We start from the raw sequence: 19,811 nt of genomic DNA on the forward strand, positions 1-19,811 counted from the left end.
CACACACAAAGATACATAGATAGATACACACACTGACATATACATATATAGCCACAGATAGATAGATAGACTCACTGTCATATACATATATACCCACTTATACATACATACACTGACATATACATATATACCCACAGATACATGCACACACTGACATATACATATATACGCACAGATACATGGACATATACATATATACTCACAGATACATACACTTACACACATACCTAGACACAGCACTTACAGCTCCCAGGCTTCCCCTCCCCCTCCTGTGGTCAGACTGAAAGTATTGAGGACCTTTGGGTCATGTGATCATATTTCTGTGTGCTCTGTGTGTGCTCCTCTTCTTCTGATCTTCTGAACAGTACAGTGGCAGGCCCCTCTCCGGGCCCCTGGGGGATGGGGGGTGCGGTGGTCGGCTGTTTGTGGCATAACTACCATGAACGCAGAGCAGGCTTACCGGGGCCTCCTTCCTGCAAGGGCCCCATAGCAGTTGTCTTCCCTGCCTTCATGGTAGCTACGCCACTGCCTCCATCAGACAAATAGGGTTCTATGGATCCATTTAACGTAGACTCCAGGACCTATCCCGCTGCTTATATCAATTTAAGAAATATTTTTTAAAAATCTTTATTTGCTGTAATACCCAAAGTGGTACTCCAGAGACTAAATTCAATTTATATATTTTTTACTAATCCATTGCTATAATGACATATTATTACTTTGTAATATAACTTTATTTTTTTTTAAATGTATATTTTTGTTTATTTACTTTACGTTTACACCTCCGGTGACTGGTTGCAGCGAGGGGCAACCCACTGCTAATTTTGGTTGAAAAAACACTGACCAAATACTGACAGAAATACTATGTGTGAACATAGCCATATACACTTTACAGAGGCAAAGAAACAGCACCCTTCTTTCTTCCTGGGTTGTGTCCCATTGCTGCTTAGCTCCATTCACATGCATAAAGGTTGCAATAACAGAACCAACCAATAGACAAAAGTTCTACATGATGGCATAAAGACTAGTTTAATTTTTGTTTTTTAACATCAATAAATTCATTTTTATCAAAATTACTATTATTATTATTATTATTATTATTATTATTATTATTATTATGATTGTTGTTGTTGTTAATTAGTGATAATTTGTCTCTCTACACCATTAATTTTTCAGGGTGGTATATTATTACCATATTTTACCACCTACGGCCACATAACTTCTTTTTTGTCCATTTAAAGAAGTTTTTTCTTTAATTTGATTTTTTGATTCTATAATGACAGGGATTGTTCCACAGGACTGGTGCATAGCTAATGTGGTACCAATATTCAAGAAGGTCAAGGAGTGATCCTGGAAACTATAGGCCCGTAAGTCAACATGTATCGTTGGTAAAGTATTTAAGGGGTTGGTAAGAGATCTAATCTAATCTGATCGGCTTCTATGAAAAGGTGAGTTATAGACTGGACCTGGGGGAGGCTGTGGATGTTGTGTATCTGGTCTTTCAAAGGCATTTGATACTGTGCCGCATGAAAGCTTGGTCTATAAAATGAGGATGCTGGGACTAGTGGAAAACATATGCAAATGAGTAAGTAGCTGGTTGTGAGTTAGAAAACAGAGGGTGGTCAATGATGGAACATATTCAGATTGGGAGTGGGGTACCACAGGGGTCAGTGTTGGGTCCACTTCTTTTTAATATAGGGGTTACAGAGTAGAATCTCTATTTTTGCAGATGATACTAAACTGGGTAAAGTAATCAGCACAGAGGAGGATAATATCATATTACAGAGGGATTTGGAGAAGCTGGAGGCTTGGGCAGTGAAATGGCAAATGAAGTTTAATGTGGAAAAATGTAAGGTTATGCATTTGGGCCATAAAAATACCTGGGGGTATTGGTGGACAGTAAACTCAACTTTAATGATCAGTGCCAGGCAGCAGCTGCCAAGGCTAATACAATAATGGGATCCATCAAAAGAGGCCTAGATGCTAAAGATAAGAACATAGTTTTGCCTCTTTATAAATCACTGGTGAAACCACATATGGAATACTATATATTAGCCCTATTGTGACGTTTATACCGGTTTTATTTTTTCACCTTTGGGGCTGTATGGGGTGTCCTTTTTTCCGCCATGATCTCTAGTTTTTATTAATACCATATTTGTGAAGATCGGACGTTTTGATCACTTTTTATGAATTTTTTTATATATATAATGTAACATAAAATGGGTAATCCGCGCACTTTTTTCCCTCTTTTCGTCTACGCCGTTTACCATTCTCAATGACACTTGTTATAATTTAATAGATCGGACAATTACGCACGCTACGGTATATTATATGTTTATTTATTTATTTTTATATGTTTTATTTATATAATGGGAAAGGGGGGGATTTCAACTTTTATTGGGGGAGGAGTTTTGGGGTAGTGTATTGGTGTTTTTAACTTTTTTTTTTACACATTTGAAGTCCCTTTGGGGGACTTTTACATTCACTACTTGGATTTCTACACTGATGATTGCTATGCCATATGCATAGCATTGATCAGTGTTATAGGCAATCTGCTTATTGAGCCTGCCTGTGCAGGCTCAGTGCAGCAGATCGCCGATCGGACCGCACGGAGGAAGGTGAGAGACCTCCGGCGGTCCGTTTTAATGATCGGGACCCCCGCAGTCACAGTGCGGGGGTCCCGATTGGTAAGTGACAGGGGACTCCCCCTGTCACTTACACTTAAAAGCCGCTGCGTTTAAGGGGTTAATGACACGCGGCAACGCGATCGCTGCAGCGTGTCATTACCGGTGAGGTCCCGGCTGCTGATTGCAGCCGGCCCCCACCTGCTGTGAAGCGTGCTCCGCTCTGGAGCGCGCTTCATAGCCGGAGAAACACCCAGGACGTAGAGTTACGTCCAGGGTCGTCTGGTGACAGACTTCCATGACATAACTCTACGTCCTGGGTCGTCTAGGGGTTAAATAAGTGGAGGCCTGGGTGCTTTTCTTGAAAAATATAATATTACAAGTTATGGGCATTAGATTTCTGGTGATACGTTGATCCAGGGATTATTCTGGTTGCCATTGGAGTCGGGAGGGAGTTTTCTCCCTGGGGTGGGGCGGTTTTCGTCTGTCTCATGGGGGGTTTTGCCTTCCGATGTATTAACACATTTTCCTAGGTAAACCTGATGGACTCTTGTCTTCTTTTTAACTTTATTAACTATGTTAAAAAAAGAAAAAAAGAAACTATGTTAAAATAACATTATTTGGCCGTGAAATGCCGGCCTCCAAATAAAAAAAAAAAAAAAAAAAAAGGGAGGGAAATGGGCAAAAAAGTTGTGTGGTTGAGGCCAACTCTTGAAGTAGTAAATAAAGTTAGACTTAAAAATAAAAAAAGAGCAATCTCTCATCAGACATTCAGACACCATTATGAGAACTGAGCAATATAGACCTTTAGACCTTTATTTGTTTTAGGACGCCCTCTTGTGGCCAACAACGTGTGTGTAAACCATTGCAGAAGGCTGAATTGCTTGCATAAACTAAAAATTGTATAATTACTAGTTATTGTATTTGGTATCACAGGGACACTCAGAGCCGGCCTTAGGGTAGAAGGCGCCCTGTGCAGAATATTCTTTTGGCGCCATCTCTCAGACTGCAACCACTCACTACTACTATGGTCAAAGATGTCCCCAGCTTTCCCAATAATTTTTTATTACAATATTTAAGTATTACTGATGTACAATAGAACTGCGGAGAGAGGACATGACAGATCGCCAGAGAAAATGTGAGGTTTACATGTGTGCCATTATCGCATTTTATGGCACATGGGCTCCAAGAGCTAAGCTGGGGGTGGGCTGGGGGGTGTAAGGAAGCTGAAGAGGCCTTACAGACATATATAAACACACATACATACAGTCACATATGTACAAACACATACATACATACAGACACTCATATATACAATGTATATACTGCCTACACAGGCACACAATGTAAATGCTGCTTACATAGGCACACACTTTTTATACACACACTGTGACCACAGCCATACAGGAGCATACTGGGGGTTGTTGTTCTACCACAGCCCCACAGAGGCATGTTGGGAGTTGTTGTTCTACCACAACCACACAGGATCATGCTGGGAGTTGTTGTTCTACCACAGCCACAGAGAGGCATGCTTTGAGTTGTTGTTGTTCTACCACAGCCACACAGGGGCATGCTGGTAGTTGTTGTTTTACCACAGCCACACCGGAACATGTTGGGAGTTGTTGTTGTTCTACCACAGGCACACAGGAGCATGCTGGGAGTTGTTGTACCATAGTCACACAGGACCATGCTGGGAGCTGTTGTTCTACCACAGCCACACAGAGGCATGCTGGGAGTAGGGCTGTGTGATATGGCTTAAAAAAAAAAAAAATGGACAAATGTTGATTTATTTATTTTTTTTCTAAATAAACAAAAAAAAATTCTCGCAGCGTCAGATACTATTTTAATGACGTTTGAGACAACAACTGTATTTAACATTGCTGCGACTGGGGCAGACTGGGGTTGACTGAGGGGGAGCTAGGGGTGACTGAGGGGGACTGAGGCAGCTGGGGGTGACTGGATGTAGGGGCATGCTGGGAGTAATAGTTATACACATACAGGCTGGGGGTAGTAGTTATACACATACAGGCTGTCAGGACATGCTGGGAGCTGTAGTTATACACAGGCTGTCAGAGCATGCTGGGAGCTGTAGTTCTAAACAGGCTGTTAGGGCATGCTGGGAGCTGTAGGTATACACAAGCTGTCAGGGCATGCTGGTATCTGTAGTTATACACAGGCTCTCAGGGCATGCTGGGAGCTGTAGTTATACACAGGCTCTCAGGGCATGCTGGGAGCTGTTGTTATACTCAGGCACACATGAGCACTAAAACACACACACTGCACTAACACACAGACAGATAGCTACATATACTCACCCACACAGAAGTAGGAGTGGAGGATGTTTCTGCCCATGAGGAGGAGGTAGAGCGGAGGATCACTCTGCTGATCTGTCTCCGTCTGGAGATCTCCTGCCTGTCTTCTCACCTTGCTTTGGCTTTGTGACTCAGTACCTCTGCTACCTGACAGTGTATGACCCGGATTGCTGACATTTTTTTTATCATGTTTGTTTTGTCTTGTTTTGTCTTGTGTTTCACCTACTCAGTGTAGGGAACGTCTCCAAGTTACCCACTGTCATCTAGGGCAGACAATAACTGTATTTAACAGTGCTGAGACTGGGGTTGACTGAGGGGGAGCAGTTGGTGACTGAGGGGAAGCTGGGGGTGACTGGATGTAAGGTCATGCTGGGAGTAATAGTTATACACATACAGGCTGGGGGTAGTAGTTATACACATACAGGCTATCAGGACATGCTGGGAGCTGAAGTTATTCACAGGCTGTCAGAGCATGCTGGGAGCTGTAGTTCTACACAGGCTGTCAGGGCATGCTGGGAGCTGTAGGTATACACAGGCTGTCAGGACATTCGGTATCTGTAGTTATACACAGGCTGTCAGGGCATGCTGGGAGCTGTTGTTATACTCAGGCACACATGAGCACTAACACACACACACACTCCACTAACACACAGACAGATAGCTACATATACTCACCCACACAGAAGTAGGAGTGGAGGATGTTTCTGCCCATGAGGAGGAGGTAGAGCGGAGGATCACACTGCTGATCTGTCTCCATCCGGAGGGGGTGAGGTTATGGGCATCTGTGAGCTGGGAGAAGAGATTTATCCTTGCTGACTCTCAGCAATGCTGCTGTGCCGAGGCAGGGGACAGATATATGGCCTCAGGGGGACACAGGTGGCGCCCCCTCACTGCTCACACACCCCTAAAGCTGGCCCTGGGCACACTAAATAGCTGAAACAGCAAAATGAATCTTTACAAAGCTAATACAGTTGTTAGCCACTTACCTGACTTTGCATCAGCACCGGTCTCCTGGGCTCAGGGAGCGCGGACAAGACGCCGCTGATGGTAAAAATTTGTTATGCACTGGGTAGTCTGTACACTGGCCTATTTCTCTGCTCAGGTTGCCTCTGTTGTGTTCTCTGGCAATTGCAGGGTTAACCTTGTTTTGGCTTGCATTCTGTGACAGGCAGGTTTGCTCCCAGTCAGTGTGTGTGTGTGTGTATGTGTTCCAGGTGTCTCTGGTTGGAGATTAGAGGCTGGGCCAATCCAGTCCTGAACCAGTTCCCTGGTTCCTCATATAACACAGTCTGTGTCTGCAGGAGTTGCTGGGTATTTTGGTGTGTATCCACACAGTGTCTCAGCTCCCTTTTTTATGATTGTCTCCTGTTTCTGACCTTTGGCTTGTTCCTGGACCTTCCTTGTTTGCGGCTTGCCCTGATCTCCTGCCTGTCTTCTGACCTTGCTTTAGCTTTGTGACTCAGTACCTCTGCTACCTGACAGTGTATGACCCGGATTGCTGACATTTCTTTATTGTGTTTGTTTTGTTTTGTTTTGTCTTGTGTTTCACAAACTCAGTGTAGGGAACGTCTCCAAGTTACCCACTGTCATCTAGGGCAGATTGTGGTAAGTAGGCAGGGACACTGGATTGGGTCAGGGCTCACTTGTCTGTGTCTCTGCTCTTGTACCTGACTGGTCATTACAACAGTGATGTCAGTGATGCTAAAGATATATTTGCATGTATTGTGGGTTGTCTCGGGAGAAGTATAAGTCTTAGCTGTTCTGCTCCCCAGCACTCACTTCTTCTTTTTGTGCTTTCCATATTTCCAACTCAAAGGGGGAGCAGGTGTCTGTTGTAAGCATCATGTGTAAGCATGGTTTAGCCCCATATGGGATCCTTGCTCCATGCACCCGTTCCTCCCATATCTTGGATCTCATGAATGTGTATACCAGAGAATTGCAGAACTTTACCTGGGATGTGCAGAATTAGGAGATCATGGCTGCCTTCTTCCAGAAACAGGACTAATTGGGGGACATTTATGATAACTGACGCTCGCACCCAGGTGGCCCACCGAATTCACTAAAAGGAGCACGTCTCCTATTGAAACCGGTCTGACCGGCGCAGAAATCTGGCGGGCGCAGAAATCTACCCCTGTTCCTAAGCAGATGTAGATTTCTGCCTGTGAACAGGTGTAAATCTGTCCCATTGGGTAAGCGAGGAATACAACTGGTGTACGTCAGGGAGAAAGGATGAATCTGCGCCCATGAAGCTGCATGGGAAATCAGGAAATAAGATCACAGCCTGTTACTGTCATGTCCGCCCCTGTACAGCCTCATGTGACCCTGGAGGGAGAATGCAGGAACGTTTCTTCTCCTTACCGTCAACTCTTTTATACTGAATGGAGCAGCTACTAAACATGTTTGTGTTTCGCAACATCTTTCTATTTTCTGATTCTGATTTTTCTGATTCTGATTTTTTTCATTACATTTTTTTGTACATTATTATTGGCATACGCATATCGGTTGGGGTTCTGCACAGCATTCGGAGATATGCTTTAATAAAAAAAAAAGCCCCATTGATATAGGAAACAAGTAGAATAAAACTGACCCTATTGATTTCTATAGGATAGTTTTCTAGACATGCTCTGTGACCTATGCAGAGGTCAGTGTACTAGGAGGAGGGGAGTTCTCACTTATTAATATCTTCTGTTCCCATCTTATTTATATGCTAGTGCTATGTCGGATGATCGTTGCTGTCGTTTGTCTTTCAACATGTTGAAAGACAAACAACTTACATAGCAGTGATCTGCTGCCATCGCTCCGTGGAATAGGAGCGGAGGTAGCCTCTATGGGCCGCCCAGACAATCTAGCAATCATCCGGGCAGCACCCCCACACCTCCCGCGGCCCCCTGTCGCCTCGTGTAATAGGGGCTAAACTGGCGATCAGACTGTGCTCAGTTGGTGGGGGGGGGGAGCAGGGAAAGTATACTTACCTCTCTGGTCTTCTATCTGTCTTCACTATCGCTGCTCAACCACTGGCAGAACACTGCGGCAGCCGCTGATGCATTATGAATTTCTACAGCATTAAAGCTTGTTGAAAGGCTGCTAAGCCTTTTTAACAAGCTTTTTGTTAGGGAGCACCCGAGCAGCACTCGAGCACTATCGATAAGTCCAATACTCGAGCGAATACTTTACTCGGTAGAGCGTCCTCGCTCATCCCTAATCATGATCCATTGGGATCTGGTAGAAACCATGACATTAGTGTGAACAGAAAAAAAGGGAAATTTTGGCAGCACATCTATGACTCTGTTCACACTGCAGGTTGCACGCTGCTTGTGGCTTAAGTACAGACAAAAAACAAAAGGTGCAACAGCAACCCACAGGTGTAATATACTCCTCCTTTTAGAAAAGTGAGGATCTTAGCAAACTATTTGATCAAACAGAGTGTACCATGTCGCCAACAATAAGGCGTCCTCGAGACATGGTCCCTACTCTAGCATTTTCACACTAGCTTATTAAAGCCCAGGAGAGGACATTGCTAGTGTGAAAATGCTAGAGTAGGGACCATGTCTCGAGGACGCCTTAACGTGGCGACATGGTACACTCTGTTTGATCAAATAGTTTGCTAAGATCCTCACTTTTCTAAAAAAAAATTTATATTTTAATTTTTAATATCTACAGAGTAGGTGTTTACCCTGTGTACGCTGGGAGGAGTATATACGGTAGGCCCTTACACCTGTGGGTTGCTGTTGCACCTTTTGTTTTTTTTTAGTGTGAACAGAGTCTTCTTTCGGGTAAAGTAAAGACTCTCCAAAATAAAATGTGAATATGAAACATTTATTTCACATATAAGAAAGCCACCAAGTATCTCACCTTTTTGTAGGATTTATTTCAAGGCAGTCGGCAAACCACAAGGGTTTACAACATCAACTTTCAGACATGTCACCCAGGCTTAGGACTGTACATAGACTGCATAGAGAATTGTTGGATTGGTTTTCTCACATAGCAAGTTGAAGTCCAGTAGAAATACAATCTTCTGAATTGTTCATCAATCACAGGTCATGACAAGGCAGGATTTATTGTGATAAATATGTTAATTAACTGAATCCCCCATTTATTTGTAGCACAACAGGTACATAGCATACAACGCCAAACTTTATCATCTCTGATCATACTGATGGCACAATAATAATATTTTGGAACTCAATATGATATATGTTGTCAGTAGGCAACCATTGAAGTCCAATTGCTATCCAAATACATTCTAGTGGCTTGACATTGGATTACCAGGATTTACCTATGGATTGGATTTAAGTCAAATTCCCCACAAACTAGGTCATTTCCAATGACTGATCTTTAAAAGTTTAGACAGCCATTTATAGTACTGAAGTTTAGGAAAGACAAAATGTTATTTATTCCAGACAAGGTTGCCATCACTTACCAGAAGCATGAGCATGGTTAGGTGAACTTTTGGTACAAAGTGAAGGGGTCCATAGCAAAGATATTGGACAGGCAAGTCATTCACAGATTCTCACTGTTCATTAGCAAAGGGGGTATTACTGATCAGAGATGGGCTTCCTTCCTTCAAGGGCCAGATCCAATAGCAACTAACCTAAATACTCTACCTCTTTTGTATGTATACTCTTGCAAGCCACATCTAGGTCCATGAGGTCTAGTACTGCGTACACCAGTCCACAAATACTGACTGAGAATATGACTTGCAGTTGGGCTTTCCTCCTTTTTGGGGTTGTTACACAATGACATTTGCACCCTTAGGCTATGTTCACACCTGGTAAGAGACCAGCCGTTATGGGACCTGGCCAGGTCACGGAACGGCCAGTGTCAAATAAGATCATCCCCGCCGGGATTCCATTGAAGGCAGCACTACGTAAGCTACATAGTAATCATGACCGTTGCAACAACAGCCGTGATTATTATGTAGCTTACATAGTGTGAACATAGCCTTAGAGGAGATATAGAGGGAGATTTATTAAACATGGTGTAAAGTAGAACTGGCACAGTTACCCCCGGCAACCAATCAGATTCCACCTTTCATTTTCCAAAGAGTCTGTAAGGAAAGAAAAATGGAATCTGATTGGTTACTAGGGGCAACTGAGCCAGTTCTACTTTACACCAGTTGTATAAATCTCTCCCATAGTCTCTGTGTGCAATAGTAACAGCAGAGACACTTGTTCTGTACTATTGAAAAATGGGCCTGGAAAAGAGGCCTGGACAATATCCACTCATGACTCCCATGTCTAGTGTGGCCATGACTTAGTGATGAAGTTCTTGAAATAGCACCAGAGTGGTTGAAAATAAATAGGCGTTGGGGCCTTATGATGTAAAGGCATAATGTATGAAGATATAAGCATAGTGTATGTAAATATGATAAGTTAGAATTATTTTACATTCCCTATAATACCCCCAAGGGCTTATTGCCTACCTTGCTAGTCACATAACACTAAACATTACATTACAATATAATCATGATATAGATGGCAAATAATATATAAAGTACATTCAGATTATATGAAGCAACTGTGCTTGTGTATTATTCTGCATGGGTCATTTCTTAATTTTAAGACAACCACCAATTGTGGTAAATAGATACCATACAACAATTGTTCTCCATCCCCTAATAAAACCTAGTATAACCTATAAGCCTATGCCCTGGGCAATGTCACTAGTAACCGGAATGTATTTAACTCCACAAACATTACAAGACATTACACTGTGTCTGGTTATACCTGAGTAGACTGGGGATATACCCTCATGGCGGAATACAATGTGTAGTAGCAGCTTGTAGAGTGTAGAGTAGAAACACAATGTCCATACAGGGTCTGCTTAGTATGGAGACAGGTTAAGGTCCAAGTCTAAAGTCCTTTGTTGAAATATACAATCTCTGTACTGGGGCTCTTTGCAAGGATGTGATCGCGGACCTCCGGCTCCAGACTGGATACTTTCATAGAGCTAAAGGGGTAATAAAAATACACTTAAAGTAAGAGACAGGAAAAGAAGGAGAGGGAGGAAGGAAAGAGGCTACTATAGATGGATGTGAAATAGATCAGTGGTCCCTAAACATTGGCTATTGACTTACGACTGCAAGCTTACCAAAGATATAAGACTAGGTACACTAGCGGCAATTCACAATATTGAAAATATAAACCAACCATAGACAGTATCTGGATAGTATATGGCTGTGTTGTTAGAGCAGAACAATGGAAAAAAAAATAAAAGAAAGAAATAAAAGAAGCAGTAGCAGATCTATAGGATGCTGGATACTAGCAGTATACAAGAGATCCCATTGACCTCAGTTGGATTTTCAGTATGGTGTCCCTCATTTCACCAGATAAAATAGTGCGGTATGTTGCTCTATTTTGTGTGGTATTTTGGCTAGAACAAGGAGCACACCTTACACCACAGGCGTACACCCTGCCTAATACCAATCCCAAATGTCATACTTTACAACAGCCAAATGGCTATATGTGTGAGCAGTCGTGAAGAAGATGGAAACGGTTTAAATGGGTGCGGGGGGGGGGGGGAGCAAAACACCAAAATTACAGATTTTTGGTCACATGATAGTAAGAAAAATTTGTAAAAAGCAATTGATAAATCCCATCTAAATGAAATGCTTATAACTATGTAGAAGGATGGAGTAATAAAACACATAGAAAAATCTGCTATTCAGGAGCACAACTTACCTTTTTTGAGGGAACAGTGCACAACATAGCGGCGTTGCAAACACCAGGCTAAAGTAAGAGAAGAAACCAAGAGGTTTACATTTTATGCTGACGGCTCAGGTACTATGTAGTACAACTTATTTATAATGTTAATTTATATAGTGCCGACATATTCTGCAGACCCTTACATTTATAAGGGTACATGAACAGACCATATATTTCAGACTACATATCAGACTACCACAAGAACACACTAATTATTCAACCAAGATGAGTGAGGGCCTTGCTCACAAGGACTTACACAGGCCGAATATTGACAATGAACATGGCTAGAAACGGTAATCCGGCTGATAATCAACCTGTGTAAAAGTGTCGGATCCCCCACTAGTCAGCTTATTGGCTGATCACATCTTTTGTGCAGCCCTATAAAGCAACACACATGTCCCAGCCTAAACAGAAGATGTGCAGCTGATAGCAGTGTATTTTAATGGGCACACGAGTGATATAGTAACCGGTCATGTAACCCAGCTGTTTCAATAATTGTGGCGTGTAAACAGGGCCGTTTCTAGCACCGTGCGGGTGGGGCAACCGCACGGGGCGCTGACAGCTAGGGGGCGCCCTCCCACACCTCACTCAGCAGCAGTGGCCGACATACTGTCTGTACCAGAGCTGCAGGCTTAGTGTCCAGTGCGCCCCCACATGCAGCACCCGGCTCCTGGGGCCCTTTTGTGTCCTGGGAGATGGCTGGATTAACCTGTGGCTGCTTATGAAGAGGAGAAGGGAGCAGAGCAGGGACATTATCTGGCCGCTCTGCACATGACCCTGCACACAGCCAGCAGCCCTCAGAGCGTCTCCTTCCCGACCCGACCACAGCATGACAGCCCCTGTGTAAGTCCTGCTCCCTTATCTTATTACAGCGGATCTGAGCTGTGTGTTGGGGGGGGGGGGGGGGGGGTGTCATGTGTGTCACTAGGAAGACAGCAGTAGGATGTGAGTGGGAAGGGGGAGGGGATGGGCAGCTTCACTAGTTTCTCCTCATCAGTCACTTGTATTTATTGCAGAGTTTAACCCTCACACTGCCTCCCTATGAATCAGTTACCTGTGCAGACAATGTAAGGGTTAACCCTATCTCTTTGCTGCAATAAATGTCTGATGAGGAGAAACTGAAGGAGCAGAGAAGTGATAGATATTCCCAGTACAGGAGCCATATTAGTATAGTAAGATAAGTGATAGATATTCCCAGCACAGGACCTATATGAGAATAGTGCCACTTCTACATGGCCCATTATGCAGTCATATGCAGCCGGTCTGCAGCCATTTACCTACATTGTTATCGGCCGCACATCCCATGTATATATAGGGCAATGTGTCACTGATAACAGTAATGTATATGGCCGCCCAAAAGATTCAGCTGGCAAACAAGTGAGCATGTGCTTGTCTGTCAGCTGATCACTGGCAAGTTTATATCGCTATAAGGAAATGTGCGCTGTAAATGTGTGTTTTTCCCACAACCTGTAAATTACGGGCCCTATGGACAGGGAAGCCCTGTTTGGATGACACAGCCGCACAGCTCTGTGTCATGCTCCATTAAGGGATGTCCCCATACATTGCGACCATAATTTAAGAGACGTGGGCATAAGCCCTTAGAAATACTCATTAAGGGTGCCTTCACACCTACCGGATCCACAGCGGATCTCACTTCTGCGAATTTGGAGCGAGATCCACTGCGGATCCAGTACCATTCACCCTAATGATAGCACATACCCGCAGCGGGATTGACATCCCGCTGTGAGTATGAGCTTTAACCCTTCTTATGCCCGCATCCCCGCCTCCTGCAGCTCCACCGCTGCCCCCATCAGCCCCGGCGACTGCATCCCCAATCGCCGCCCGCACGCATCCTCGATCAACGCCCGCATCCCCCATCATCCCCGCAGCCGGCACGCATCCCCAATCGCCGCCCGCAGCCCCCCACATCATCTCTGCAGCCCGCCGGCCGCCGCCGAGAGCATACATTACCTGCTCCTCGGCGCAGCTGCTGGGATGATGCGGGCGGGCTGCGGGGATGATCTGGGATGCGTGATGGCTGCAGGGATGATGGGGGATGCGGGCAGCGATCGGGAATGCGTGATGGCTTCAGGGATGATGGGGGATGCGGGCGGCGATCGGGGATGCGGGCGCCGGGGCTGATGGGGGCAGCGGTGGAGCTGCAGGAGGCGGGGATGCAGCGGGGCTGCGGCCATCAGGGGGTTAAAGCTCATACTCACAGCGGGATGTCAATCCCGCTGCGGGTATGTGCTATCATTAGGGTGACTGGTACCGGATCCGCAGTGGATCTCGCTCCAAATTCGCAGAAGTGAGATCTGCTGTGGATCTGGTAGGTGTGAAGGCACCCTAATGATAATCACACATCTCTTATGGTGCGTTTACACAGAGACATTTATCTGACAGATTTTTGAAGCCAAAGCCAGGAACAGACTATAAACAGGGAACAGGTCACAAAGGAAAGATTGAGATTTCTCTTCTTATAAAATCAATTCTGGCTTTGGCTTCAATAATCTGTCGGGGGGGGGGGGGGGGCATTTTCTCCAGATTTGCCCTGTAGTCAAAACGGCCTAGAAACTGCCCTGCGTGTAAAGGTATTGCAAATAGCGCAGATCTTGCACGACCAAAGATTGTCCAGTGTAAAAAGACCCTATTAATCTATAAATAGGCCTTAGAAATAGATAGAAGAATTCAAAGAGTTCAACATAGCCTTAAGAAGATTTGTCCATAACCTATATAAGAGGGGAAAGACGATGACTCCATTTATTCAAGATGCATATTTGTTTGAAGTCTCTGTTTTCTCAGGAGTCTGCAGTGAAATGGACTTCAGGGGTTAATTGTATTCATGAGGGGGGGCACTCTCCTGCCTTCCCCACTTTTCAAAAGGGACAGCCACCCTTTATATACACAGGTAGATATACGTCATCCATCATAAATGTACTCTAAAGACAACAAACTTACCAAAATCCTACCAGGCCAACTTGGAGTGGTGCATTCATCCAGGGGTAGCGCTATAACCAGAATAAATATAAATAAATCAATTATGGCCAACAGAAGGCATTTCAAATATGGTGACATTTTTGTGAGATAATGAGAAATAATGACAATGCTCTACAATGAGCTGTTACCAATATACCAATATATTGTTCTAGTACAGGGACCCTCTTCTGCCTGTGTCCACACCTAACTCAACAGACGTCATAATAACTAATATTAGAACCCCTCCCTTGTATAAGTTATTGATACACCCTGCCATCACTGCCATCCTCAGGCATTAACATAAAACAACTAGTCATTTCCTTCCCTTTAATGACACATTCCCTTTAATCTTGACCTGTCAGCAGCTAAACAGGGGTAAAAGTGCCTAGATAAGTCTTCTCATCAGGATTCCAGGAATACCATTTTTCTTTATCTCCATTGTCCTTTCCAGAAGTCTTGTTTAGTATGTAAATCTAGTACCCAGGGATGTTCCCTACTCCCTAGCATGGCAAAAGCCCAAGGTTAGCCATCTCCAGCTCCTCTTATTTTACACCGCCAAGCCCACTGTCAAAAAAATATGAATAGTCAGCAAGGAGGGCAACACTGGGCTCTTAACTTGCTAGGGAACGCCCCTTAGGCACTTAAGCCTTAATACACCCAGGGCTTGTTTTTACCTCTTCAGGTGCTGACAGAGACAATCGAACACCATTTTAGTTTGTGTCTTAAATATTTTTGGTGTACAGTAGGTGTAAAAATCTGGACATACTCCTCTTTTCATACAACGGTCAACGTCGTCTTGAGCTTACAGTAACATTTTTGTACATGCAAATACTTAAAAATCTTGAAGCAGTAGTTACATTACATTTTACTACACCAACTACATGTGCATTATAACTGAATGGAAACGTATCTCGGTTAATCAGACACAACAAGAGGAGAAAGGAGTACTGCTGATTCACCAAACTCCATGTTTCCAGCAATACAAATTCTTGGCTCTTACCTTAAGAAATGCCCTCTTCTCTAATATGTTCATTATAACTGGAGGGATTGCTATGGGAAAAAAAGGAAATGAACAGTGAATATCTTGCTGAGAGTAGAACCCATTGCATTATATACAAGTATTAAGAGACGTGGTCAGGTCCTTTCTCCTTTCAACCTATACCTGGGCCTCAACTATCCATACAAAAGAGAGACATGTGTAGTCTCTAGTTCCCCTCTATATGCTCCTTCTTTAATTCCTATGCCGTCTGCATAGTAGGACGTCTACCTGGCTGGAGAATTGAATGATAGATCACTTTGGTTGTGTTATTAGGAAGTGGGTCAGTAGAATGTTATATCAGACAGTAACTGAGGCCAGAAGGGTTTGGGAACTCATCAAAGAACTAATTCTTTCTGGGAATCCCATTGGTCTGAGCGTGTGGATCCCAGCAATGAGATCCACTGACAAGTATTTATGGCAATAATAGCAGACCTTCGGCCCCCATCTATTGCAAAACTACAATTTCTATCATTCCTGGGCAGCCAAAGCCATTTTACTGGTAGAACCCCAGTATTAATAAAGTACATGCACTGGCTGGCTGTCTAGTATCTCCTCTCTAAACAGAATACAGAGTGATACTACATGTCCTTTACTGCTCTTTACCTGTGCCAGGATGAACAGCTCTTATGCGACTGAGAGCAACTTAATTTTATTTTTCTGGGACCCTGTTTGAACTACATAGAAAGTGATATACAGTTTCAAGTAGCTCTTTTCTGACTGTTGTAAGGGCTTTATCCGTATTAGTTATCTGCTTCTTTTCCTTTAAGGGTGGGTTCACTCATAACGGATCCACAGCAGATTTCACGCTGCGAAATACGCTGGGGATCCTTAAAAGTCAGCCTCCGTAACCCCTTGCGGCCCAGTGCATACATTACCAGGTCTGTGTACCAGCTTGCTTTGGGGGCTCCTGATGTCACCTGGCGCTCAGCCAATCAGTGCGCTGCCCTGCCGCAGCACACTGATTGGCTGAGCCCCAGGAGGCGCAACCCTTAATCTAGGTTTTTTTTCTTATTTCGGGATGACATTATGGGGACTCAGAACCTATTATCAGTTTTCAATGGAGCTTTGGTCTCAAGACCAATTTTTAACACACAATGGGACCAATTAATTAACCAATCAGTAAATGGAACCTGGAACCAATTAATATTGTAACTTGAGGGACCCCTGTATTCTCTGATCTGTTCCTATAGTATAATTTTTTTAAAATTGTTGTGTCTATTGTTTTAATTCTGTTTACAATTTCCCTTAAATAACTGGGAAGATTTAAAGGTATTTGGGCAAAGTTTGCCAGTCTGCCGGCATGCTGACCTTTCCAGTAGGTCACTGCTCTTTATTTGATAGAGATTACACAATGTAAAGGTTCCACTTCTTAGTGTGAAATTTCAATCTCCTCATGAAATGTCAAACACTGTTGTAAATCTGCTCAAATAAAAGCAGAAAATCTTCTGGAAAGTTCATTAAATATCTTGTAAGTGATTACAGGACCCCAGTAGGACCACTGTAAACAACATTCTGCTCTTCAACCAAAGGAAACTGTAACCTTACTATATACCCACCCATAGCAGGTGCTGCCATGCCAATCCGAGATACCACCACTTGGGCGATGGCTTGCTGAGCAGCTTTTGTAGACTCCCCCAGTCTGTTGCCATTCTCATCTGTAATGGGGATCCCAACCTTTAGTTCTCTGCAAAATACATCAGGAATAGTAAGATTAAAAGAAGAATTCAAAAAATGTATGCAAAAATACACACACAAACTAATATTCTTAAATTTTCTTTATCCAATTAAGTTTTTTGAGGATACAAAAGCACAATGGTATATTCACCCAACACACGTGCTCATAGTCCAGATGCTTTATAAGAGAACAAAGTCCTTTTTCGAAGCTCAATCAGAGCGCTGTCATCTCCATGAAGGTGAACAGCGTTGCAGCAGCATCCTTGATACTTGAGAAGGTGGAGTAGATCCACAAAATGTCGCAGATATCGGCGTCTGCTACTGCAACACCGTTTACCTTCATGGAGATGACAGCGCTCTGATTGAGCTTCGAAAAAGGACTTTGTTCCCTCATAAAGCATCTGGACTATGAGCAGGTGTGTTGGGTGAATATACCATTGTGCATTTGTATCCTCAAAAAACGTTATTGGATAAAGAAAATTGAAGAATATTAGTTTGTGTGTGTATTTTTGCATATATTGGACTGTTCGGAGGTTCACAGGCCCTCCGTTATACACACTTGTATGAGAGACTCCAATGCAGCTAATTGTGTTTATGTTGAATAAAAAAAATGCAAATAAATGGAAACATAGGTGCACTGATCCATTTAGACAGGGGACACAGGGTTGGCATTCTTGTGATCAGAGAGCTCCAAGACACACATAAACAATGGAAAGAGACCCAAGAAGAGATTTATAATTTATACTGACAAATAATAAAGTGTTACTGTGTTTTGTTTAGTTTTGTTTTTTTGCAGAAATCAATAGTACAGGAGATTTTAAGAAACTTTTGGGTTTATTAGGCAAATATGCCATTATCTGTACCCAAAAAGACTTTCCCCAGCCCCCCCCCCCCCCCCTATCTCTCATTCACTGCTCATTCTCAGGAAATCTCAACTAGTTTACATCAGTCGGGCCCTGTGTTACCTATGGAGAGGGGAGGGGGGGAAGAAGGAGGGAGATTAGTCACTAGCAGAGAGCAGAGAACAAAGGATTACACAGCGGGAGCTGTGTGAAAGCCAGTAATCAGTGGTCAGAGATGTCAGTGCTGACCTCAGAGGCGATAGCCCGATGATGTAGCTGTAAATTAACTCTTTGTTGTCCTGTTTTGGAGCCTCATCTCCCTCCACCCCCCCCCCCCCCCATCCTCTCCATAGAGAACCATGAAGACAGGGGAAGAGCTTCAAACTGCTTTTTCATGATAAAAATGCATTTTTTGGCTAATAAACGCAATTACAAAGTTTCTTAAAATCACCTGTAACGACAGTGACACTTTAAGCTTACAATAAATGTCCAATTAGTTTTTTTGTTAAATAAAGTAAAAAAAAAATCAAATATTACCTTATATGGCAACCATCTAACATCTATATTGCATATGGCAGCAGCTGCAACCTATATTCTCAGTGTACTCATCAGCTCATTCTCTGCTCAGTACTTCCTAATGTTGCTCTTTGCTGCCATCTGCTGCTCTAAGGCCCCGTTCCCACTGAGCAAAGCTAGCGGAATTCCGCGACGGAATTGTCCGCCGCGGAATGCCGTTAGCCTCCCGCTCATAATGGGACTCTATGGGAGGCGCGCGCTCCTGCCCTGTCCGCGCTGAAGAATGAACATGTTCATTCTTCAGCGCGTATAGAGCAGCAGCGCGCGCCTCCCATAGAGTCCCATTATGAGCGGGAGGCTAACGGCATTCCGCGGCGGACAATTCCGTCGCGGAATTCCGCTAGCTTTGCTCAGTGGGAACGGGGCCTAAGGGGGAGCTAAGAAGTGTATTGACTAGAGATGAGCAAACCTCAGGCACGCTCAGGTTCATCCCAACCCGGCATTTAATTATGGCTGGCTGCAGAAGTTGGATGCAGCTCTAGGGAGTTCTGTAAAACATGGATACAGCCTATAACTTACTGTAGCCCTAGGCCTCATTTCCACGTCCACAAAATGTGTCCGTAATTGCGGATTCACAATTATGGAGAAATTGAAGGCCCATAGGTTTCTATGTGCTTATTCACACATCATCCGTGTGCATCCATTCTGCAGATCCGTGAATAGGAAATAGGAAAAAATAGGACATGTCCTAGTGTGGACACCCAATTGTAGAATGGTTCACTATTTGTAACATACAGGTCAGTGAATTGCAGACCACTATGGATGTACAAAAAGTGCTGTCCACAATTGCGGGCCCAATGTGCTCGAGGTTCGCTTATCTCTACTTGCCGAATGATCTCCGATCGACCACTATTTCTCCTGACTCCTTAAAAGAGTTTTCCAATTTAAAATTACTTGTCCCCTATTCACAGTATAGTCGGACCTGGACCCCCCGATAGCCAGAAGTCAAAGCCCCTAATGTTTTTATACTTGTCTCCTATCCTGTGGATAAATCAGAAACCCCCTTAAATACTGGGTGTGCGTGTGTATTGGGAGTTACAGAGAGATATAGGAGAGAGGCTTAT

The 19,811-nt window shown here is 43.7% G+C and overlaps 1 protein-coding gene across 2 annotated transcripts in view; it reads right to left on the reverse strand.

Moving 5' to 3' along the window:
- Positions 1-8,731: 8,731 nt before the first annotated feature.
- The window catches only part of LOC138799259 (sideroflexin-3-like), a 29,856-nt gene continuing 18,776 nt past the window's right edge, over positions 8,732-19,811 (reverse strand). For both annotated transcript variants that reach the window (XM_069980186.1, XM_069980187.1), the window contains 5 exons: positions 17,212-17,339; positions 15,617-15,666; positions 14,599-14,648; positions 11,617-11,664; positions 8,732-10,885 (listed from right to left, as the gene is read on the reverse strand). In XM_069980186.1, the coding sequence (XP_069836287.1) occupies positions 10,789-10,885; positions 11,617-11,664; positions 14,599-14,648; positions 15,617-15,666; positions 17,212-17,339 (373 nt within the window). In that variant the 3' untranslated portion in view covers positions 8,732-10,788. The remainder of the gene's footprint in view (positions 10,886-11,616; positions 11,665-14,598; positions 14,649-15,616; positions 15,667-17,211; positions 17,340-19,811) is intronic.

This window comes from Dendropsophus ebraccatus, chromosome 8, assembly GCF_027789765.1.
Source record: "Dendropsophus ebraccatus isolate aDenEbr1 chromosome 8, aDenEbr1.pat, whole genome shotgun sequence".
NCBI lineage: Eukaryota > Metazoa > Chordata > Amphibia > Anura > Hylidae > Dendropsophus > Dendropsophus ebraccatus.